At 39.6% G+C, this 25,533-nt stretch overlaps 1 protein-coding gene across 2 annotated transcripts in view; it reads left to right on the plus strand.

Annotated features, from left to right (window-relative positions):
* Positions 1 to 25,533, plus strand: part of LOC118810649 (serine/threonine-protein kinase 32C-like) — a 112,018-nt gene that overhangs the window by 39,292 nt on the left and 47,193 nt on the right. For both annotated transcript variants that reach the window (XM_036574590.1, XM_036574591.1), the window contains exon 3: positions 24,523 to 24,674. In XM_036574590.1, coding sequence (XP_036430483.1) covers positions 24,523 to 24,674 — 152 coding nt within the window. The remainder of the gene's footprint in view (positions 1 to 24,522; positions 24,675 to 25,533) is intronic.

Genomic DNA, 25,533 nt, shown 5'->3' on the forward strand with positions numbered 1-25,533 from the left:
ATGCATTTTAACAGCAGTATAATAAATAATGCCAGTTACACAACTGTAACGTATCTAGCAGAGACAGCAACCATTTCAACAAAATCATTTTATATTAGACCTAGTGCATATAATATAGACCTGTGTGCATTTAAAATCTGTTTGAGGAGATTAAAAACTAGTTAAATATTGTATACAGATTGTCGTTGTTGATCTTGGTGGTCCGAGGGTGGACGAGCAGTGGCATAAAGTCAGTAGGCTGATGTGTATTGTATGTATATTCTTGCTATCTGTGATATGAAATGATATTGACTAATATTATCAATTTATCCCCTAAAGTCAGTACTGGTATCAGTGGCAGCATTTTTATATTAGTCCGCTCATCATTTCTATGTGTGTGTGATTGCCTGTGCGTATGTGTGTGTATGTGCAGGAGGTAGTGCAGGTTGCCGTGTTAGCCTGCGGTGTTAAAAGGGCTGCTCACAGCGTGTGTGGTGTTTTTTAGCCTCTCTCGCCCCTGCTGTGCCCTCCTCTTCCCTTCCCTCAGCCATCATTCGCAGCTGATCACACGGCTATGTGTGCCTGCGTCCCGCTGAGATGGATAGGCCGTGATGTGTTTCCTGCAGAGACTTCCACAGCCGGGGCTTGCCTGTGTTCTTTTACCCATCTCAGGATCATGGGAGACTGGGCAGACAGCAGTGACACGTCTTTTTGAGTGCATGCAGGCTCTCAAGGAGGAGGGCGGGGCAGAATAATAGCCTTCCTCCTCCTCATTCATATCTCAGAGCGTTCAGCGTGAGCTCACCTTGACTTGGAAAGAGAGCAATGGAAAAAATCGTTCACTGAACAGCATGTGCTCCGCTAACTGTGATGTGAATTATGGAATAAAGGCAATATGTGGATTAAAAAGGGGCTGCAACTTTGGAATCAGGCACTGTATTACAGAAATTTCCTTTCTTTTGTCCTAAGTTAGGATCTTACAACGTCAAAAAAGGATTTTTCACAAATTTGTATTACAGAAACAAATCCTATCTTAGTTTAGGGAACAAATCTTATCTTAGAAAATCCTAAATTACTCAGTCAAAGTTGATAATCAATTGTTATGTTTGTAAACAAGCAAGCAGTGATACAGGCACAGCTGAAACGTCAACACAATTGAAATGATGTAAAGAAGTTTGGTAGCTAGACAGCTAGCTGTGATGTAAAAAAGGCTAATTAACTGGAAGTTGGAGAAGTTATTACAAGTTATTAAAAAATTAGGTTAATTAATTTATTCATTATTTAAACCGCTTATCCTCCTGGGTTGTGGGAAGTGCTAGAGCCTACCCCAGCGCTCATTGGGCACAAGGCAGGCAATTTAGTATCTCCAGTTGGCCTCACTGCATGTCTTTTGCATGCCTTTTGGACTGTGGTAGGAAACTGGAACAGAAGAACATGCAGACTCCTAAATGAAAAGTTATTATTTAAATACAAATTAAAATATTATCAAAATATCTTTTAAAAATAAAAAGTTACTATTGTGACAGCATCCTGTGCTTTTTAGCAGGACATCATTGTTTCCTAGTTTCAATTTCCATTTCCCAAAGCTTCCATCATGTGAGTCATGCTAATGTCAAAGACAAAAAACATCATTATGCAATAAAAATAAGTGCAAGGCCACTATGCCATTTATAGTGAAGTTGTTATGCTGCCTGACACATCTGCCTAAAAAATCACTGTATTATTAGTTTTCAGTAGTTTAAAATGGACATTAAGACACTGCTGGAATTAGAACAGTATTTAGGAAATTTGGTCTCATTAGGATGCTTCTGTATACTGCTTTCTTATTTGGAGTTAGGATTAGGTTATAAAATTAGAAACTGTTCTTCTGTAATAGCTACATTTCCTAACATGCAGTTGGGAAGTGTCCTAAATTCAATTCTAACTGAAGTTGTCATGGTGACTGAACAGAAAAGATTTTAGAGTTGGGATTTTTCTGTAATACAGCTCTTTAAGTTGAAATGTGGATAATGAAAAAAGAAGTTCTTTCTTGCCAAACTCTGAATAAGAAATGCATCCCAAACCAGCTTCTTTAGGCCTCACAGGAACACAGTGACTTTAGTCAAAATCACTTCATCATAGACCTCTTTTTACAGCCAGAATATAGATCAAAATGGATATCACTATTGTCTACATTTAAACATATGCATTAAAAAAAAACATTATTTCCTTTCGTATATCCCTACATTCATGATAAAAGACGAGTCTTTATAATAGAAAGAAATGTGACTTTGGTGACAGTCATGGAAATGTAGCATATGTCAGTCAAACTGGAGCTGTATTTGCACCCAGACTAGCTAACCAGCTATCATGTAATCATGTATGCTACTGTACCCGGCTTGCTGTTCACTACACATTAGTCATGGTGCAGCAACCAGCTGCTGCAATTCAAGTCAGATGTGTGGACACACTTTGGCTTTATGAAGAAACCAGAGTCTTGTAAATTAAGTAATTGTGATGCTGTTTTTGCTGTTGCTGTTTGTAAAGCCGGACATGCACTACACCGCTAAAAAAATCTTAACAGCTTTCAAAATTGGGGAGCATCTCACACTTAACATCAGTCTTTTACAGAATTTCTTGTCTTTTTGTTGTGATGGTGCTACACAGTCAGGCAGAGAGAGGGAATCGCACACAACAAGTTTCAGCTAAAAATAATCACTCAAAACAAATCTCAACAAATCTCACTTTTATCGCATGACACAATAATGATAATATATAATAATATATAAAAAAGTGAAACTGAACCAGACTTGTTTGTGCTTTTATGCACGCACAAGACGCATAGCGACAATGCAGTCTGTGTGTGAATATGGGGTTGGGAAATGCAGTTATCATTCTATTATGCAGTGAGACCTGGAGAAGCACCTTACTACAAACTGGCAATCAGACGCAAAATTGTAAAATGCGTGCCTTGAAGTTCTTGTCCATACATTATAAACATATTGCCAGATGGTAGTATCCTAGTTTTTGTACCAAAATGGCATAAGAACCTCTGGTGACAGGAAATTTACTTTCGGAATTGATTTGAGTGCAAACTTGTTGGGTCAGACGGCTCCCATTGTTTTAAGTCACATTTGCTCTGAGGATTGTCAGCAGAAAGAATTATAAGGAGAGCATAATGATTTTGATTAGCCATAATACAATAACAGCACCCACAGAAAACAAACCAGATTTCATTATCTTAAATAAATGCAGCTGAATAAAATATTCTTCCCCTATTTGATTGGGTAGGCCTGTGATCAGTCTGGGCAGGAACAGGCCTACCCGGGCTTATCTGTGGCTACGCCCCTGCCTCAGACAAGCCTTTCAGAAGTATGCAGGATTCATTCAGTGTATTCATTTGAACCATTTAGCAAATGACAGGAATCCAATTTCAATTTCTGCCTTGTTTTGAACACACCCTATGTGACTGTGATTTGAATGGTAGAAAGAAATGGCCGATAGTCCTCAAGAAAGAGGACTGATTCCACAAAAGTGACTGTATGAATGCAGCTCATATATTATTTAAGGCCAGTAGGACTCAGCCCTAGTAGTTACTGATGGTGAGCTGACCCTCTAGAGTTCAGGTCCTGCAGGATCACAGCCCTCCATAGTATTTTCCCTTTTCTGAATGATACTTAAAAGGCTTTTGTAATTAGTTGAACAGGTGTGCTAAATGCTACAGAATGCTGTACTCTGCAGTGCTCTAGAGCTTCATCAGCAGACCAGCAGTCATATCCCAACGTTTTTTTCCATACCAAAAAGAGATGTGCCTCAGAGGTGAGGAGCCTTTCCTTTTCCCAAAGATGTTTAATCGAACCTTTGAGAGCTGCAGACGGTGTACTGTCAGTTCATAGCAAGAGATAGTGGCTGAGGAAGCTCCCCTGGAGAAATGTGTCGCTCTGTGGCCCCGGGCAACTTGTGAGTCTGCATCTCTCTCCATTTGGTGCACTGGTATTAGGAATCACCAAGCTTCTTTGACCTGGTTATTTTGAATATGTCCATAAACGTAGCTTATCATTAATAGTGTTGTTTTAATGTTATGTGGAGAGAAGTCATGTGAGGTGTATACCTAGGCAAGAACAGAGTAAGGCTCAGCAGAACCAATTAAAATCAGTTTCAGCTGGATGACGAGACATTTCCCAAGAAGTGAAACCTGCACAATTTTGTGTTTGGTGAAAGTATTGCTGTAGTTCGAATGAAACCTTTTATTTCTTACTGCTGCCTGCCCCCCAACACACACACTTTGACAATCGGGATGGTTGCTGCTCAGCTCTTATGCATAAATAGAGGAGAGAAATTAGGCTCAATCAGCAGTTTGATGTGTCAGCTATATGTCAGCTATATTACATTGACATGGTGGTGGCATGTTACTGTGTGTTGCGCTGGTATGAGTGGATCACACACAGCAGTGCTGCTGGAGACCTCAGTGTCACTGCTGGACTGAGAATATTCTGCCAACCAGGAATATCCAGCCAACAGCGTCCTGTGGGCAGCATCCTGTTACTACTGATGAAGGACCTAACAGATGACTAACAGAGACTGTGTAGCAACAGATGAGCTATTGTCTCTTATTGACTTTACATCTACAAGGTGGACCAACAAGGTAGGCATGTCAAATAGATCAGGTGTTTCCAATCTTATTCACAAAGGGCTGGTGTGGCTGCAGGTTTTCATTGCAACAAAGCAGCATCACACTTGATCAGGTGCTTGAATACTGAGACTGACTGATTGTAGTTTTGTCTAACAGGTGTGTCTGATCCACTCGTACCAACGCAACACACACTAACACACTACCACCACGTCAGTGTCACTGCAGTGCTGAGAATGATCCACCACCTAAATAATACCTGCTCTGTGGTGGTCCAGTGGGGGTCCTGATCATTGAAGAACAGGGTAAAAGGGGGCTGGCAAATTATGCAGAGAAACAGATGGACTGCAGTTTGAAATTGTAGATATTTTGTGGACCTAAAATATAAAATGGACAATGAGTTTAGAAACGAAGAGGTGTACTTAATGAAGTAGCTGGTTGGTGTATATATATACTTGACAGACTAACAGACTTAACTGTTCCAAAGACATCTCAGGATTCATAAGGGTAAGTATGTGGTGCTGAGGTACCGCATGGCAAAACGTTTTTCTTCCTTTATTTAGGTGAGTCTGTAACTTTCTTTTTTTTTTTCAAGACGGTCTAGACTTGGGGCTGCGTCTTGTTTTCTTATTAATAGTGGTAGTGTTCATGTGTGTGAGTTTGTGTGTGTGTGTGTGTGTGCATTTGTGGCTTGATACTATGCCTCACTGCTTTGCAAATGGCATCTGAGACCCAGAAACACTTTCATTTCCTCCTGCCTGTCACCCAAGATATAAAGCAGGCCGTCGAGGAAAAAACAAATTAAATAAGAGGAAATTATTTCTCCTTGCAGCTGACAAGCTTATCGGGGTTTAAAAACTTATTTGGATTTCCCGTTGCTCCCTGCATCTGATTGCTGCTGTGGTGGGTTGTGTGTGTGTGTGTGTATGTGTGTGTGTGTATGTGTGTGTGTGTATGTGTGTGTGTGTATGTGTGTGTGTGTGTGTAATGTATTCTAGAACAATTAGTCTTACTGTCTTCCTGTGCTGTTATTAATTCAGAGTCACTGAGAGTGAGAACGTGGGCTAATTCGTCCAGTCAAATCACTTCAGACTGATGCGGCGTGAAATATTTCAGAAGAAGTAGAAGTAGTTGCAGAGCAGTTAGGTCATATTCCCATATCTCATGTTTTGTTTCTTTACGGCTCGCAGACGCTGTTGCCCCACTCAGCAAGTTCCATGACCCAGAAAAAAAATCCTTTCGCTTTCTGACTCCACTAGATTTAACACGGCGTGCTCGCTTTCCTTCAAGCGGGCCGGGCTGTCCCACGAGGAGCGCGTTGTGACAACAATGGATAGTGCTGCTAAGTATAGCGGAACCGAGGGGATAGGGAGGGCTTAAAACAGCCATCAGCCCCTGCAAACACTGCGGCCCGCTCATTCATAACCATGACAGCCAGGCTTTGAAGCATAACATAAAAGTACATCCCGAAATCACCACACTTGGTTTAATAAGCATTTTGTGTTCATGCGTAATGCTGCTCTTAATGCTGAGAGGATCACGCGGTGTAGCATGTCTGGAAGACTAATGGACACATGTTCAGCCATTAAGGTTCTCATGTCGTGGTTAATTTTCGTTTAGTTACATGTTAACATCAGGTTGAAATGCAGCACTGAGGTGCGGAACCCTGGGTGGGAGCTTAGATATGAGAGAGAGGCTGTCAGTATCACTCAAGTAGAGAGAATCTTTTCTTCTCTCATTACAAAATATGAGGTAATTCATTCAGCGTAATGCAGTTGTGACTCTAATTTTGAGCTGCAGGCCTAATGTTGTAATTTGGACTGGAAGTTATATTAAAGCAAAGAAAATACACACAGCGAGGGATTATGGCTTGTTGCAAATGTGCATCTCATTACCCACAGAGTGCTTTCTTCCTTTCTGCTACCTTTCTGATTTTCTTTTGTAGCCTTTCCTCACTCTCTTCCTCTCTGTCTCACTCTCTTCTTTTTCTCTTTCTTTCTCTCTCCTCTGTATCATTCTCTCTCTATTTCTCTCTTTCTCTATTTCTCTTTCTCACTTTCTTTCTCTCACCCTCTCTCTTTGTATCTATACCCCTTTCTTTCCCTCCTTTTCTTTCTCTCCCTTCTCTCTATCTCTTCCCTCTCTATCCTCTTCTCTCTCTCTCTCTCTCTCTCTCTCTCTCTCTCTCTCTCTCTTCTCCTCTGCCTCTTATGTGTCTATTTCTGTTCCTTTCTCTTTATCTCTGCCTCTCTCCGTCTCACTGTCTCTCTCTGTGTATTATCTTTCCTTCTGTCTCACTCTTTTTTCTCTTTCCCTGTATCACTCTCTCTCCATTGTACTCTCTCCTTCTGTCCCTTATTTATATATCTCTTTCTCTGCCTCTCACCCTCTATGCTTTATTGCCAAAGCTTGCCAGAGATTTTTAAACAGAAATAAATGATTTAAGGTGAACATATTAGATTCTAGGAATTACAAAAAAAAAAGAAAAACATTTGATCTTAACATGTTAAACATTGCAAAATTGCTAAGTTGTAGAGCTGTAATTTTAAAAAGACAGGATACAATAAAATAGAACAATAATCAATGCATGAAAAACAAACGTGTATTTGTGTATTTCTCTGTTTCTCTTCTTCACATTATCTCTTTCTCTGCGTCCTTCTCTGTCTGTCTCCTTCTGTCTTTTATGTGTCTGTCCCTTTCTCTGACTCTCTTTTTCGCTCTTTGTCTCTCTCTCTCTCTCTGTCTCTCTCTGTTTCTCTGTTGTAACTCTCTCTCTCACGCATCTATCACTGTCTCGCTCTTTCTCTCTGTTTCTTTATTATCTATGTATTTCCTGCTTCTCTTTCTCCTTCAGTCTCTTAGGTATCTATCTCTTTCTTTGACTCTCTTGCCATCTCTCTCTCTCTCTCTCTCTCTCTCTTTCTCAGCCTTTCTCTCTTTCATATCAGCCTCTCTCATTCTGTCTCTATTTCTCTTGCTCGCGTCTTTATCTATCTGTCCCTTCTCCGTCTTTTTCTCTCTATCTCTCTCTTTTCTCTCTCTTTCTCTCTCTCTCTCCCTGCTCTCTCCCTTTTATTTATCTGTTTCTCTCTTTTCCTCTGCTCGCTCTCTCTTCTCTCTCCTTGTCTCTTATGCAGCTGTCTCTTTCTCAGACTCTTTCTCACCCTTTCTCTCTCCCTATGAGTCTATTGTATCTCTCTCTCTCCTTTGCATCTATTGCTTTCTCTGTTGCCCTCTCTCTCTTTCCTTCTGTCTCTTATGTATCTGTCTCTTTCTCTACTCTCTCTCTCTTGCTCTCTCTCTCTCTCTCTCTTTTTCTCCCTCTCTCTCTCTGTCTGTCTGTCTCTCTTCCACACTATGCTAAGAAGTGCCCTATTGCGGTGTGTTAAATATTAATAGTTCTATAAAAACAGCATTTGAAGAGTTGATGGACTTTAAGCTGTTTTGACAGAGTCACAGGCTGGCCTGTAAACGGCTAGAAAACTTATTCTCTGCCTTTGCACGCCTTTACCCATTTGTTCTTCTCAAGGGAAGCCTCGCCTTTCAAAAGCTAAGAGAGGCAGCTTTGAGAAAAATGCTTTGAAGTAAAAAGCAAAATAATGTGGCACCTTGGAAGCTTTGAGTCCCTGTATTTATACTTTATGATGTATATTGATGTTCTAGGAACATTTCGTTTATATATTCTCTCTGTTAACAGCTAATCATTTGTATTTGTAAGTCATTTCTCTGTTGAATGTAGTGAAGCTGGACACAGCTGATATATTTGAGATCCACAAGTCTTCTGTTTTGTGAATTGTGAATTCTAAGGTCAGCCCACTTTTCCTCAGATTTGAATCCAGTTATCTCTCTTACTTTTCTTGCCACCATATTTTTTCCACTTCAAAGCCCATTTAAAGATTCTGTATATGCTGAAGAACTGTGAACATATGCATAAAACATGGCGGCCAAAGGTGAGAGTGAGCGAGAGAGAGACTGAGAGTGAGAAAGAAAGCGAGAGGAAGACACTGGAAAGTGTTATTGATGGAATGGATGTGTCAAATTGAGCTAGATAATGCATTGCGCCTGTCAGAAGAGATAAAGAATATTTTTCTTGTTCAGTTGTGTCACCGTTTCTCTGAGAGCTTTGACAGGCCTGGATGTGTTCTGCAGTGTCTGTCGCAAATGAGCTCTGATTTTTTAAAAATAAAATCACTGACAGTTTATGTAAGGATATGCATATATTGTGAGGCTCTGTAAGGGACTGCATTGTTTCAGTTAGAGCTGTCACCTTTACTAGATTACACATGATTACTCCATCAGGAAAAACACATTGTTTAAAAAAAGAATGATTATTTCAAATAGCCCTACTGGTCTGTCTTACAAAACGAATACATATATATATATATATATATATGCCTTTAGAAACACTTTGTCAGAGTGCAAGAGTGCTCTATAAATGCAATGCATCATTATTATAATTATTAGTATTACTCATTTATATGCATTTTTGGCAGGTAGTATTTGGCTAATCCATACTGTTTTATGTTATGTTGAGTCATGTGTACAGCTGGTGGTTTTGAACAAATCCATGCATTAGCTGGGGCAGCAGGAACCAAACTTTGTAAGATATCAAAATTATTTACTGCATTAGTGTTTGTTTGCATTATTTCTAAGGTTACATGCAATCTGACCAATTACATATTATATTATAATATAAAATAATTATAATATATTGTACATAATATATATACACACATATATACACACACATGCACACAGTGGTATGCAAAAGTTTAAAATGGTCAAATTTCATGTTTTAATGATTGTTTTGAACACACTTTGTATATTTCATTTTTTTTTGCTAATTTTTTGCTAATTTTAGTGCACAGTTTCTCTTTATTTGCTGAGTTTAATATATTGAAAAAACATAAAATATAAAATGTAATATAAAATATAATATAAAACAAATATTAAGATAATGTAAAAGCCCTTGCTGAAAAAAGGAAAGAGACTGATGTTCACAGAACACAGTTCACTGAACAATGAACTGGCCACCCCAGAGTCCAGACCTCCCTGTTTGGGAAAAATATTCCTGCAGCCTTCTGAAAATGGAAGCTGTAATGAAAGTTTAGGATGGACACACTAAATACTGAAATTTTATGTTATGTTTAGTTACTGAGGCTTCTTTGTGTTTCTCTGTTAATTATATGTTTTCTGCTTTTTGTACTGATGCTGAAAATGAACAGCTCAATTAATGGTAATTTTGACTGGAAATTAAATAAATGAAAGGGTGGTCTCTGACTTTAGCTCATGATCTCCAATAATGTGTTTTGGAATCTTTGAAAGGCCAGGCATGGTTTGTTACACTTCAGTGCATTTGTATTATTTAGCCTTGTTTGATTACTTGATTAATCATCATAATAATCAGTAAATTATTTGATTACTAATATAATCAAATGTGACAGCCCTAATTTCAGTATTTTATTGGAGAAATAGCTGCGATATTGTGATTAATGTTCTATGTGTTTTAGTATATTATATTCCAGTCACGGCTATTATGGTTGGCCTTTTGGGGGCGGACTGCTGAGTATGAGTTCTTGTCTGTATTGACTACTGTGTTCATTAGCTGCTTTTTCCGTGCAGTTTTATGGATGCATATTAGCTGTAAGCATTCTCTGCACTGAGTCAGTGCTGTCACTTAAAGGAGTAAACAAAGTTTCTGTAAAGGTTCTCAAAAAGTGAATAAGCGAGTTGTTGTCGATTGGAAATGAGTTCCAGTGGGAAGTCCAGTTATCGCATTCACATTCTGCGTCTCCAGCAGCCAGATGGGTGGACATTACAGCAGACAGCTTTCTGCATGCTGGAGAGCTTCGTTCATGGCCATGCTGAAAGCAGGATGGATCGATCGGCCTGAGCTGACAGCTCTGCTGCCACCCTGCCCCTCTTTGGGGAAGATAAGCAGGTGTGTTGTGCAGCCGGTGGCTTCAGATTACGCTTAGTGTAATGTCAGCATTGTCCCAGTGTTTCACAAAGGCACAACCACAAGTTGGTGTTTCCATATTTAGAATTCTTAAATTCTTTTAAGCAAGATAATAACTTAAAAAACTTTTAAGTTCTGTTGTATTTATGTTCATTTGCATTTATTGTAGTGTTGTATAGTAACATCATTTCTTTGCAGCTTGGCAGTTACCTGAAGTAATTAAAAAATAATCAGTGTTGCACGCAACACATTCAGTTACTAGTTAACCAAATTAGCAGCTTGTTTTTTGATACAGCGTATTGGTGTCACTGTAAAGTCACTTGTGTGGTGTAATTTACACATCTGTCATTTACATGTTTGCACACACACACATATATATATATATATATATATATATATATATATATCAGTGGATTGAAAACATGTTGTTCAATGTGATCATGTGATGCATTATTGGTGTTTTGATTGGCTGTCTGCTGAAACTTGTTCCAAGAAGTTGGGAGCTTGCAACTGTTGCAGCTGAGTTTCACATGAGTTGCAGGAGGCTTTACATTATGTGCTCAAGTGCAGTTTAGTTTCATATAGATTTTAGGTTTTAGTTGCTTGAAAGTTTTACCATGTAAAGCCAGCCTTTCACTTTTTTGAGCTTGTTTTTTTTTGCTAAGCTAGTTTTACTTGTACTTCAGTCATTATTTCATTGAAGTAATAATACTCATACTTAAATATGCATTTAGGTCAATTTTCCCCTCTCTGCTGTGCATTCTGTTGACTGACTGGTTCTCATTGGTTCTGCAGGCCAAAACGTGATTATTAGCCACCCAGCAGTGTGTGCACTGGCAACATCCTTTGTACCTAATCAGCAGAACAGCAGGACAGAACTCTCTTTTGAGACGCTTGACCTTTTAGAGTCCTGTTTAATCTGTGGTTGAGGCTGAAAAGCAGGTGTTCATAATGAATGTATAACAGTGAAATACAGCCAGCAGGAGCCTAATGCATTGGACAGAGTTCCTTTCATTAGCATTTTGGAGATAACTGTTTGGAATTAATTACTCTCTCTTTGGTGTCCATTATCCACCCAGAGAGATGTGGCTCAATGTCCATCCATCTGCCTGTCAGAGGAATGGAACCAAAAACAGTGACCGGACTAATAGGAATATAATATTTTCACACTCCTGCTAGCACTATGAATGAGCCTAGTTAAACATGTCTGCCCTCTTATTAGGCTGCCCATATGCTCAGCCGCACACTCCAGTGACAGCAAATTAAGGTATGATCATTTATCACAGCTTTGATGCTGTTTATTTTGATGCTCTAGGTCTCTGAAAGAGGACAATTAAGGTAATGGCAATTTTCGACTTTTCAATTTCAGAAAGTTAAGTAATTTTTGGAAACTTATTTAATTTCTAAAGAGTTTGGACTTCTCCAGTCAACTGTCAGGTATATAGTTTACAGATGAAGAAAATTCAACGCCAGTGTTACCCTCTCCAGGAGTGGTCATCCAACAGAAAATCACTGCAAGTACAAGGTTCATAATATTGTGGGAGATCACAAAAAAACCCTGGGCATTTAAGGATCTGCAGGCCACTCTTGCACCAGCTAATGTCAGTGTCCACCATCAAGTAAACACTAAAAAAATATTGTGCATGGAAGAATAATGAAGGAAGCCATTGCTCTTCAAGAATATTGCTGCTTATTTAAAGTTTCCTAAATACTGCCTATATGAGTCTGGAAGAATGTGGATGGATTGTCCAAAAATCCATCCAAAACGTTTTGGCTTAAATGAGAAAAACCAAACCATGCATTTCAGCATAAAAACCTCATCTGAACTGTGAAGCACGATGGTGGCAGTATCACAGTTTGGGGCTGTTTTGCTGACACATGACCAGGGCATTTTGCCATCATTAATGGAGCTGTATCAGCAAATTCTACAGGAGAAGGTCAGAGTATCTGTCTGTGAACTGAAGTTCAACAGAAGGTGGGTCTCACAACATGACAACAACCCTAAACACATCAGTTTACCAAGAATGGTTGAAGCAGAAGGAATTAAACATTTTTAAATGGCTAAGTCAAAGACCCAGCTTTAATCCAATAGAAATGTTTTGGGAAGACCTAAAGTGTGGAGTTCATGGAAGAAAGCCTACTAACATCACTGAACTGAAGCAGTTATGAAAGGAAGAATGGGCCAAAATTCAATGAATCATCAATGATTTTGTTCAATGAATTCATTTTAAAGTATATAATTGTGCATGTTCTTTGTTTGATTGTGTTGTCTTTGTCTATTTTTTGGCTTGATAATAGTCTATATTGTTCTTAGCACATCACTTTGTACCTCCTGTTTTGTTGGTAATCTGATGAGATCTTTTAGCTGTGCTAAACTCTCTGTATTGTCTCTAAAGGCTACGTTCCAGCCTATAAATGAGGTGTTTATCTGTGTTAGGGGAGGGTGAAAATCATGAGGCGTTGTTTTTGTCAGAGTCGTCTGGGGTGAATTACTTGAGAGGTTGCTAAATCACTGCTGGGCCAGGCAGGGCCTCAAATGGTGAATCATTTTAATCCATTCTGTAACCTGCAGTTCGGTGCTACTGCATGGTATATTAATGTAGCTGTAGCACTACTGCATGGTACATTAAGGCTCTACATGATTATGAGGCCAACATACCAAATGAATATACTTTATCATTGCCACCGAATGTACATTTGGGAAATATTGCTTCTGCACCGTGGATCATTTACTTTCAAACTATATTATAAACCATGCAAAATGTAGATTAGCTTCTAAAAATTATGCCATGAACCAGCATAAGCAATTTTATGGATATCATAGCCGTAGTGAGCTGTTTGGAAAGTGAACCATTTCCATGTAACTGCCTCTATCCTCCGTGCTAGCTGCAGCTGCTTTCCTCCCAGTGCTGAGGGGAGAGGTTCCTGAGGAAACCTGAGCCTGCAGGTTCATAAAGCAGTGCAGACCCGTTCCTGTGACTGTAATCAGTGTGAACCAGTAGGGCAGTGGTCATCAGTTCCAGTACCTGGGGACCAGAGTTCAATACAGTTTGGTGATTTCTCAGCCCAAACACACCTGATTCAACCCGCCAGTTAATTACCAGGTTTAGTAGATGCATTTAAACCGGAAAATCATCAAACTGTACTGGGTTGCAGCACCCCAGGACCAGAACTGGTGATTTTTGTGGTAGATACTCTGATCCTAGATCAGCTCTTGCGCTCAGAGCTGCAGTTAGAGGTGGAGTGGGTCTCTTGGCACTCTAGACTGCAGTGGTGAGGAAAGTGGGTCTCATCAGGAGTGCAGGGAACTGGAAGCCTGATTGCTCCATCTCCTGCTGGACTGAAGCCGTACAGTGTGCAAAGACTAAAACCTCTGGAAAATACAAAAGGTAGTACTCTGAGGTCTTATTGGTGAATGCACTCTGACAGAATTCAGATAGCTATGGAGTTGAATTAAAGGGGAATTCCACCCATTTTTCAAAATTTCTGCATGATTCAATCGTTGAGATGCAAAGTCATTCAGACTGTTTTGACTTGAAATGGTTTATTGTAGAGAAGCTTACTGATTCTGATTTTTTACAATGGTAGTGATAGGAACCAGGGGTCACAATGTCTACAACACAAATATAGCCATTTTATTTGCTATACAAAACCAGCAGTGAACCTACAAATGTCTCCTGCCTTTTTTATATGTAATGTTGATCATGGTAAAATTATGGTAAATCTTGTTTTTTAGGTAGTATTTTGCCGTACAGCACTGCATGTACCTCTCCACCAAAAATGAACTTGAAAAAATATCTTTTAAACTGATGTCCATGGAGCCCCACTGGTGACATCCTGTATAAATGAAAATAACGCATGGCCACGACTTAGGTGTGGGAATGAGATAATTAAGCCTTGGCCACAGCTTAACAAGGCATGATCTTGTTCCCATGTCTTAACAAATCGTGGCCACGACTTTATTATCTCGTTCCCACTCCTTACTAAGTCGTGGCCACACATTAGGATTTATTTTTTGATTTATACAGGATGTCACCAGCAGGGCTCCGTACTTGTCAACCACTTCATGTAACACTTTTCTATGAGGGAACTTTCTGCTCCTATCACCACCACTGTGAACAATACTGAAGCATTTCACATCAAACCACTCTAATTAACTTTACAGCTTGACCATGTAATTATGCAGAAGTTTAGAAAAATCATTGCAATTTCCCTTTAACTCTTTAATTCTTCAGTCTAACTCCTCTAGATGTGTGCGACAGTTGGTGGTAGCAGAAGACACAGACAAAGACAGAGGACTGAGAGCTTGCAGTGGAGAATTTCAGGAGACAAAGAACAACACCAGATAAACTAAGGAAGATGTGAGGGAAGCGAAGAGACGTTAGAAAATAAGATATGAAGGAGAAAAAGAGCTCACAGAGACAGACTAAAAGAGGAAGAGAAACCAGAGTAATTGGGCAGGGGAAAGAGGAAGAGGAGGGAAACAGAGTGGAAGGGAGGAGAAGAGGTGAAGAACAACAGGAGAACCAGAGAGAGGGAGAGGAAGGGGTGGTGCCAGAGTGCAGAGATGAGAGGGAATAGAGAGAGAGAGCAGGGCTGAGTAATGGGCTAGAGAAAAATAAGAGAGGGAGAAAACACACCGCTTGCTCGCTTGCGCCATGGCTCTGCTTGTCTGCTCCTGCGAGATGAGAAGAGGAAGGAGGCAATTAGCTGGTGTGTTTTTGCGGTAGTAATAGATTTCCTGCTGTCGCTCCTGCTCTAATGCAGTGAAGAGGCCATCTGCCTGGCCTTAATGAGGGGACCTGAGCTATCACCACAAATCCAGTCCACTCTGCTCGCTCTCTCTCTCTCTCTCTCTCTCTCTTTTGTAAATGTTTGGCTGTTTCTCTCCATTACTGACACTACAGGTCTGAAGGATCCTCTGTGTGAGTTTAACCCTCATGGAACGATGTCTGATGTTAGCAGTTTTTCAACTCTCATTAAATCTTACAAAAACAAATTTCCAAGGCACTTGTTTAGAAAGTGAATCTCACCAAACGTCTCACTGGCAATACATTCAGAGACTTTTGTCAGAGTCTTTGTCTCGTTTACCTCATTAAAATCTGCTTCCAGAGTAGCTATTGTGCATAGTAAAATGGATCAGCATGTGGAAGTGGAGCTTTCTGTGTGTTACCCCTAAATAAAAGAAGCACTTTATTGAATGTACTGTGATGTGTTGTTGGGCGAGTGTGCACACACATTCAGTTCAGTGCTTATTAAGATCAGTGATTATTAAGTGCATATTATTGACTTTGTTCATCAGAGTAACTACAAAAGGTGACTGAAGTATTTTTATACAGTTTAGGCCTGGTCAGTAGAGTGATGTAATAGGACATTGTTGATAACTGATGAGTAACCCAGTGAGGCAGTTTCACAGACTGTGATTTACTATGAGAAAGAATTTTCCGTCTCCAATTCCACCCGCTAGTTAGGACTCCCCCAATCACACAATACTATCAACGCCAGGAGGGTGAAGGCTAACACAGGCTTCCTCCGAGACCTGTGAAGCCAGCCACCGCTTCTTTTCGGACTGCCGCTCACGCAACGTCATTGGACAGCTGAACGCGCTTGGAGGAAAGCGCCAACCACCAGATCTGTTACATCAGCTAACAGACGCCTGCGCTGACTAGCATCGCGTTAAATGATGGGGGGAGAAGGTGGGGCCATCCTACCCACCCAGAGAGAGTGAAGCCAGTTGTGCTCTCTTGGACTCCCGGCTACGGATGGCTGTAGCATCACCAAGGATCGAACTTGCGATCTCCTGATGATAGGGCCAACGCTCAGACGGTTGCGCCACTCAGGAGCCGCAAGTACCACATTCTTAATAAAGCATGTTAGCCTGGCCAAGGCCAACGGTCATTTTCAAATGATGTTGTGTTACTCTGTGTCAATATGTGTTTTTATTCAGGATTTCCATTAAAAGAGTTAATGTTTAAAAAAAAGCATTTAAACTAAAATATAGAAGAAAAGGTTGGTATAAGCTGCAGCAGATTACAGCTTATTACATTCTTTGTCTTATTATTCAGTAACTAAATGGACTACATCCTTAAAATAGGGATTTCTTCAGGGGTTCTTCAGTAAAGGCAAAGGTTGTTCAGTGTTGTAAAAAAATATTTGGCATCACACCATCACACTACCCTCAGCTCGCTTGATTGCTGGCATGATGTTCTTACTGTGGAACACTGCATTGGCTTTAGCAGATATTAGCAGATGTAATGGGACCCCATGTCCAAAAAGTTCCACTTTGACTCATCAGTCCACAGAACAAGATTCCAAAAGGCTTAGTGGTCATCAAGGCATAAGACGAGCCTTTATGTTCTTCTTGGCAGTGGTTTTCGCCTTGCAGCTCTCCTGTGGATACTGTGTTTGCCCAGTCACTTTCTAAGAATGGGACTTTCTGGGTGAGTCATCACTGTGCTCTTGAAGGAATTTGGTAGGCTGGCTACTTCTGGGAAGATTCACCACTGTTCCAAATTTTCTGCATTTGGATATAATAGCTCTCACTGTGGTTCTGTGGTTCGCAGGAGTCACAGAGCCTTTAAAAAATGGCTTCTCATCTCTTCGGGAACTTCTTTTGATCATCTGCTGCCTCTTGGGACCTTATAGCCTATTTTACATGGCTTGAAAGATTCTATTTAAAGGGGCAAAAAGTAATGTTTGCAAGAAAAAAATGCTGTGTATAAAAGTGATTTGTCAATGTCTTTCATTTTTTTTCGTTACATGGATTCAAAGACTCAAATTGTTTCGTAGGTTTGTTTGAACAATTTTATCATGATGAGCCGCAGGTCTTCACATGAGCAATACCATGTTATATACCACAGAATACCACAGAAGAAAAAGATTTGCGAGCTCATTGGTTAAAGCTGCTAAGACTATGCTAATCAGTTTCCTACAGGTTGATAGGCGAGCTGCATGCTTCTGAATATTAAATGGAAAAAAATCACTGCTTCTTTAAGTGATATTTAGATTCATTGGGGCTGGCAGTAATCAAGGCTGCGTGTGTCTAATTTTAAGGGGACCTTTATGCTTTTATGCTTTTTCTCTTTTTCTTTGGTGTGTTTGGCACACCCTCACACAACATACAGCAACTACTGGAGGTCGGAAAGAGTTTGTTGAGTTTTGTAGCCATGTTGAGAAGATGCTGACCTGACTGACCTGGCCTTCAGGATTGGACTCTGGCTCAAACTGATATGGCATAACCGACGCCAGTGGACAAATAGCTACAACTGTGTTTACAGCTGCTTAAGAAGGAAGGGTCTACAGGAGTGGAACATGGGGCAGAACCACTTTGGCACTTAACCAGTCAGAACAGAGTGAGTGAGCTGACCAATCAGAGCACACTGGCTTTTCGGACAGAGTGTGAATAGAGATGTACAGTATAAGAAAAATAATGTGCTTTTGGAAAATTGAAGCAAGTAAAGATATTCTAGTAGACCTCAAAAATAAAATGATGAACACTGAAAATGAGCATAATAGGTTGTCCCAGTTATCAACTAAATTTGGTAAATTGATTGAATAAGGGGGCAGTTACTATTTCACACAGGGCCAGTTGGTGTTGGATAACTTTTTCCTTCAGTAAATGAAATGATCATATAACTGTATGTTGTGTTTACTCAGTGTTTTGTCATATATTAAGTGTTGTTTGAAGTTTGTAATCGAGTTTGCAATATTTCATATTTTTAAAGACAGAAATGGACTCTTGCCTTGTCATTAAAGGGATCATACAACTTTCATGTACAATATCATGGCTTTGGACATTTTGACGTAGATCCTCATCAAAGAGAGTGGTGCCAACAAACGTCATACAGGCATTATTAATACCAATATCTGATCATGCACATGACTTACAGCAAGCTCAGTAATCACATTAGTGCATTTTCTCACATTTCTCTCTATGACAGATATGAGGGATCTCCTACATGAGTTTATCTCTCATGGGACAGTTCCAGTCTCTAATAAAGGCAGAGATTTTCAACTCTCATTAAACCTTACTCCTTTCAAGCATTTGAATCAAGAATCCTTAATGTGAGTTTGCTTTAGAAGTCCAGCTTTAGGTTTTTTTGTTGTCTACAGACCGTAAAGGACTATTTCAGCAAAATATAAAGTGTTTTCAATTTCCTTCTATCTTCACATGTGGTAAATGAGCCAAGTCATGTTTGGTGTTTGCCTTTTTAGTTTTGCTCTGAAGCTACAAGGATTTTTGACAAAGAAATGGACAAAAATATGGACAAAATTTAGGATTCAAGGCGGACTCTCACTATGTTTTTTGCTAGGCACCATATACTTTAGTCCACTTTTATGGATAACAATATATCATACAGTGTTGGAAAACACAGTCAAGCCTGTTTGAGATCACCTGACCCAGTTTGAGGTAAGCCATTAATGAAAGTTTAAATTAACTAATTGCCATTTAAATAATTGTGACTAACAATTTCATTTTCTTTTGTTCATTGTACGCAGCTATTAAATTGCATCCTTGCTGTAGATACTTAGTAGCTCTTAACTGACAACAGACACAGCTTGAACTCAGATAAACAAACATTATTAACCTCTGCCCTGTAAAGGTGCTGTAGTACCAGTCAAAAGCTTGAACTTTGGACCTGTGATGAGTCTAATAAATGCATTTTCTGCCATTATAGCGGTATGTGGCCAATGAGCAAATAACATAATTCACTTACAGTGCAAAACACACTAATTGCGGTAGCAGTGTAAAGTGAAGGAGCTTGTTGATGAAGGAGCAGACATCAGAATATATGAGTCAATGAGTTAAAGGGGGAAAAGAGAGTGGAAGGAAAAGCCAGTCTTTTGGGATTAGCCGTTAGCTTAGCATGGAGACTAGCCAGCTTTCCGTGAACACTGCCTATGGTGCCCCTCACTTGAGCTGCTGCTCCAATACTGGTAGCGTGAATGGCAAAGTCCAGCAACGCCTGACAGTCGTAGATGAAAGCTTGAGTGTAAGAGACACACATGTGAGACAGATGATGGAGGAATTCAGATGTTAAACAATTTGTAGTACCATTGTTGGTGCTGTGTGCTTAAACACACTTGCCTTTACCTTGGTAGATTGAGAAAGCAATGTTGATATCTGTGTATATTGTTCAGAACTATTTTTACTGTTTTGCCCAATAAAATTGTTTTAGATTTATTTCAGTTGTAAAAATGGTTCTTATTAAAGCAGCATTATGCAAGAATTGGTATTTTTTAGTCTTCCGCTCTACCGTTGCAGAGTATATTCACTTTTGCACCACTGTCGTAAATACAGATCGTGCTGTGAGCCCCCCTTCATGTACATGTGCATTTGTTGACGAGGTGATGGATACAGAATCTGACTCTGTGTGCAAGCAGATATATGGACGCTACAGATTACACTCGTGATTTGGTTGATTCTATGTATAAATAACTGAAATCATTAGTATAGTCTGTATGCCTGCAAGATGAAATTTGGCACAACACCTTTAAAGACAAAATCAGAAGAGAAAGAACCGTGTCAACTTGCAAGGTCGAGTAATATTACAGGATTTCATTACAGGAGGTTACAAACTTTCAAGGCTTATATGGTGTGAGACTGACGAAGGCTGACCAAATGTTTTGGTGTAAGCTAAATTTATTTCTTTGCATGCTGGTTTGAAACAGAACTGAGGTTACGTGACTTTTGGTATCCTGAAAAACTACAAAACTGAGACAGGAATGACACAGAGAAGGTTGCGGTCTTTCATAAATAACGTTGGCAGTGATGTACACTCTGCTGCCAGATTTCTGTTGTTTTCCAGTTAGCTCTGAGGCTGTCTTGCATCCTTTTATCTCTTTTGGCTTTTGTGAGTGTGTAAAAGCTGAGATGTTCTCTTGTCCGGTCTCTCTCTTTTTCTCTTCCTCGCTTTGGTCTCTTCATGATGTCCATGCTGGGAATACCGAGCTAGCTTCTTATAGCTAACTGAAGACCCATAGTTGTTGGTGTGTGATGTGGTGCCATGAAGCGTTACACAGTTCTTGTGAGCGGTTTTGTGCCCGCTCCTCTAAAGTTACATAGTGCTATAGCAGGCGTTGTGGGCCTGTAGTGGCAAAGACAGAGATGCCATTCTCCCTATTATTAGTCAGTGTATCAAAAATCAAAATTATTTTGAAGCTATTATTTTAAGGTAAAAATGTTATATAATGTCACTTTAAAATTGACGGGACATCCTAGAATAATACAGTGTTGTTAATGTACAAAAAAAGGTTTACTTAAACATTCAAATGGTCTTATTTAATAAAAAGATACATAAATAGGCTATACTGTGATGTATGGAGATCGTCAGAAATCTTAATAATTTCATGATAAACATTTTGGCCATACCACCCACTAATAACTGTATATATAATTGTGCTCAGCTCAAATAATTGTGATCAGGTGAGTGTGTAATTATTGTGACAGGACTAGTTTGAGGAATGTATGTGATATTTTAGGCCTGATGTTTGCACAATGCTAATTAGTACATTAAATTATTTATTGCCTACATTAATTCCATGGATCCAGTACAAAACTAAAGAAGCAAACTTCAGATACCAGACATAGTTAACTCCATTTCGGGTGAGGCTGGGAAAAATGGTGTAGATTCAATTCTTCACCAGACTTTTCCTTTAAAATGAAGTGTACAAACAGCAGTGCAGCCTGCCTTCACTTTACTCTACTCTATCTCAAGTTACCAGCCAGCTCTCTAGCCAGGCAGAGATTGATCCTGTTGTGTTCACACACACAGCCAGACGTGTGTGAGATGTGATAGCGTGGATCGTTTGCTACAGTGAAACTGCAGCCTGTGCCGACTCCAGCGTACAGTTTCTGCTCTCTTCAGTGAGCTTAACTGATCTATAGTATAAAAGCTCTCTCAGAAGGCAGACAGAGGTATTGTTTTATCTGCCAGATTAGAAAGGGTGTGTGAATGTGTGCATGAGCAAGTATCATTCACATTGAGACATCAAGGAGAGCGCTGGGCTGAGGAGTGCTTGGATGCCCAGAACCTGCTGATGATGGACACTAAAGAAAAGGAAATGGAATGGCTAAAGGCAAGAGAGAAAGAAAAAAGGAAAATAACAGGTCCTGTGAGGAGAGAGGGGTTTGGCTTAGGTTATTAAACAAGCCTTGTGTGTGGGAAAAGCTTCACTTGGAGGTTCCTGGACACTCCGCCAGATGATAAATCATGCAGGTTATGTGTACGGATTTTCAGCCCTTATATTTGCTATTATTATATAACAGTTTGACAGTCGTCTCTGTTGTTTTTGCGCCAGAAAGGCAGCCCACAACTTGCTTCTAGAGAGACTCTCTGCTGCAAACAGTTGGTTTGTTTTACATTTCCCTGCAATGTTAGTCTATATGAGAAAGATTGCCAACCAGATCAGGAAAACACACAAACACTGAAAAGCAAAAAAATTCATTTTGTTGTTTTGACATCTCTTCATCTCATTACTGACAATTAGGAGAGATTAGTGCTGAACTTGTGAAATGAGTGTAATTCACCTTGGAAAGCAGTTCAGACAGCTGCACTGCATTTCACCATGAAGCGCTTTCAGCATAGCAAAACTAAATGCTAAGTACATCATTTCATTTCTTCTTATGACCCCATAGTCTTCAATGCACTTTAATCAGGAGTGTGCTGGAAGTGTGCCACACTGAAATGTAATCACGGCCCAATCACAGCCCTCTGCTGATCTTGGGGGTGTGGATGTAGCCAGTCTTGGCAGCTCCTGGGTTGCCAGTGAAGGCTGATCCAAGATCAGATTTGTAATCCAAGATCACATTTCAGTGGCACGCTTCCCTCACACTCCTGAAGGAAATACGATGAAGACTTGGGTTAGGGCTGAACGATATAAGGGAAAAAGACACATTTATTTTTGGTTTTAAGATAAAAAAATAATTGTGATATTTGAAAAGCAAAAATAAGGGAGCCTTTCTCATGTAAAGCTAATTATCAATCTGGCAGTGTAAAGGGTCCATTTTGAGTGAGGATTTAAGACTATAGTTCAATATTCCATATTGCAATAATTTAGCTACATACACTGTTAGAAATGAAGGTGCTGTGCAGGTACATTTTTTTTCATCAAGGTACAAACAATGTAAATGTACCTTCAAAGGTACAACAGTGGTGTTAAGGTCCAGTTGTGCACCTTAAATATTTTTTCCAGGTGAAAAGTACATATTTGCACCTTTTCATAACCTAATGTTTTAAAACAGAATAATAAAATAAAAAGCCTGGAGACGAGACGAGGTGTGTGGAGTCAATACAACTTAGAAAATATAATTTCAATGGATTATGGCACAATTATGTTCCCTGACTAAAGGTGTTGAAATGTACCCTTGAGGGTACCACCCGATTGACAGAGGGGAACTGCCCCAGTGACAGTTTTGTACTTTTTGTTTCTGAGAGTGTAATATTGCATTATACCGAAAACACATTAGTGAACCTAATTAAAGACAGGCTTGCATTATTTTTGACCAACATTACTTATATACCCAAGGAAACACCTGTGATTGGTCAGTATGCTCACAACAAATAATAAAACATGCAGGGATTGATGAGATTCTTATTACCTTCTTCATTATTACCAGTAGCAATAAATAATTAAACTGTAGGCTTAAGATTAATAACTGAATAATAAGACTTATATAACTACTATATAATTACTATATACTGCTTATATAATTACTGTGAATTATTCTGTAAGCTATGTAGTTTTTAGAATGAGGAATCAATTTGTGGACCACAGCCCTTGCACTTTAAGAGGTGAAGGGATGAAATAGTGTGCAATGAAGAAATGTAATGATGTGCTTTGCCACATTGAGTACCACATAGTGGAATGTGGTGTAGCTGTGTAGATTGCCTGCTTATTCTCCTCTGACATGATTTCAGTATTTAATTTGTAAAATGCACACACACACTAATTGTTCACCAGTGAAGAAGTGCAGTGTCATTTGTGCATTGCATTTCATGTTTTTTCAAGATCAGGCACTAAATCTTCTTCATAAGCCTGCTGAAGCGTCAGCTTTGTATTGGCTGGCTGATTATGACAGAATGCACAAAACCCCCCTATGGTCCTGGTTAATTTCTGACCCTAATCCTGACCTCTGCCATCTGAAAGCTTGACAGAATTCATCACTTCTGTTGCTGTTGAATAAGCTCCTAAAAGTGGTGTTAACTCAGAAATAGGAGACCAGAGGTCATAGTTTCAATTAAAAGAGTGTAAGATTAAAATAATTATCAGCATTACAGGAGCGGAAAAAAAAAGAAAAATATTAACAATTCCATAGGCTCCCAGCACCTTCGGCACTTGGACCCCTAAAAATGAAGAAAATCAGTAAAGGTACACACAAACTACAGGCCTATAAAAGGCGCAATTAAAGGTCTTGAAGAAGGAATAGATGCACGCACAGTGAGTTGCATGACAGACTGCAGAAAATATACTGTGAAGAATTTGGGGTTTTAACTTTTAAAAAGTCAGTGTAGAGCTGTCTTCAAATTTTGAGTTATTTGGACTTCAAACAATAAGTTGACAGGGAGTATTCCTCAGATTCTTGTTCTGTTAACTTACTATTAAAAGATCAGTTGACTTTGAATTAAAAAGTTAACATTTTAAAAAGATAAAACCATGTGTCATTTATACACTGTGTAGATAATGTGACAGTAGCTTTATAATGCTGTTCTTAAAGGTACTGACTATGTACTTGTTGGGACCAAAGAACGGATGTTTTTGAAAAAGAACTGTGGATTATTGAATGGATTTCATCAAAAGCACTCTTTCTGTACCAGTCTTAGAGAAAATCAGCTTATCTTTAGCAGATACATGCATGTGTTGGTGCTTATTTTAAACATGTAATCGTAACGCTGGATTCATGTTCTTTAGGCTTCTTAAGGTTTCTCACTCTGTCTGTGTCTGTGTGTGTGTGTGTGTTTGCTCTCTTCCGCAGGTGTGTATCGTGCAGAAGCGGGACACGGAGAAGATGTACGCCATGAAGTACATGAACAAACAGCAGTGCATAGAGCGAGATGAGGTCCGAAACGTCTTTAGAGAGCTAGAGATCCTACAGGACATTGAACATGTTTTTTTAGTCAACCTCTGGTGACTATCCTGTGTTTTTCACTTCTCCTTTTTGTGTTCTGCATGCTGCATGATGCTTTATTCAGTCAGTCTTAGTGTTGTGTACACAGCTAATGCGTGCGTGACTATTAATGATAAAAAGTGTCTTATAACATGCACTGTAATCTGATTCTGTCTCCGTCATACTCACTTTCTCTCTTCCTTTCTCTTTCTCTCCCCTCTCTCCCATTTCTTTATGTCTCATTATCTTTCTCTCTCACTTTCTCTCCCTCTCTCTCCCTTCCTCTCTCTCTCTTTCTTTCCCACTCTGTCTCACTTTCTCTCCTTCTCTTACTCTCTCTCCCTTCTCCCCCACTCTTCTCTGTCTCTCTCCCTTTCTTTTCCCTTCTCTCGTTCTATCTCTATCTTGTTTTCTTTCTCTCTGTCCTCTCTATCCTTTTCTCTTCTCTTTTGTGCTCTCTCTCTTTTTCTCTATCTCCATCTTTCTTTCTTTTTTCTCTTACTCTCCCCTTCTCTTTCTCTCCCCCCATCTCTTTCAGTTTCTCTCTCCCTCACCTCTCTATTTGTTCTCCACTTCCTCCTTTCTACATCTCTTTATCTGCATCTCTCATTCTCTTTCTTCCTCTCTCTCTCTCTTTCTCTCTCTCTCTCTTGCTCTCCTCCTTTGTCATTTCCTTTCTCTTTCTCTTACTCTCTCTCCCTCCCCTTCTCTGCCTGTCTCTTCCACTCTCTTTTCTTCACTCTCGTTCTATATCTTTCTCGTTTTCTCTTTTTCTCACTCCTCTCTATTCTGTTCTCTTCCCTTCTCTCTCAGTTTTTCTCACTTTCTCTTTTTCTCTCCATTTCTTTCTTTTTCTCTCTTTCATTCTAACTCCCCTTT

The sequence above is a fragment of the Colossoma macropomum genome, unplaced genomic scaffold (assembly GCF_904425465.1).
Source record: "Colossoma macropomum unplaced genomic scaffold, Colossoma_macropomum, whole genome shotgun sequence".
Classification (NCBI taxonomy): Eukaryota; Metazoa; Chordata; class Actinopteri; order Characiformes; family Serrasalmidae; genus Colossoma; species Colossoma macropomum.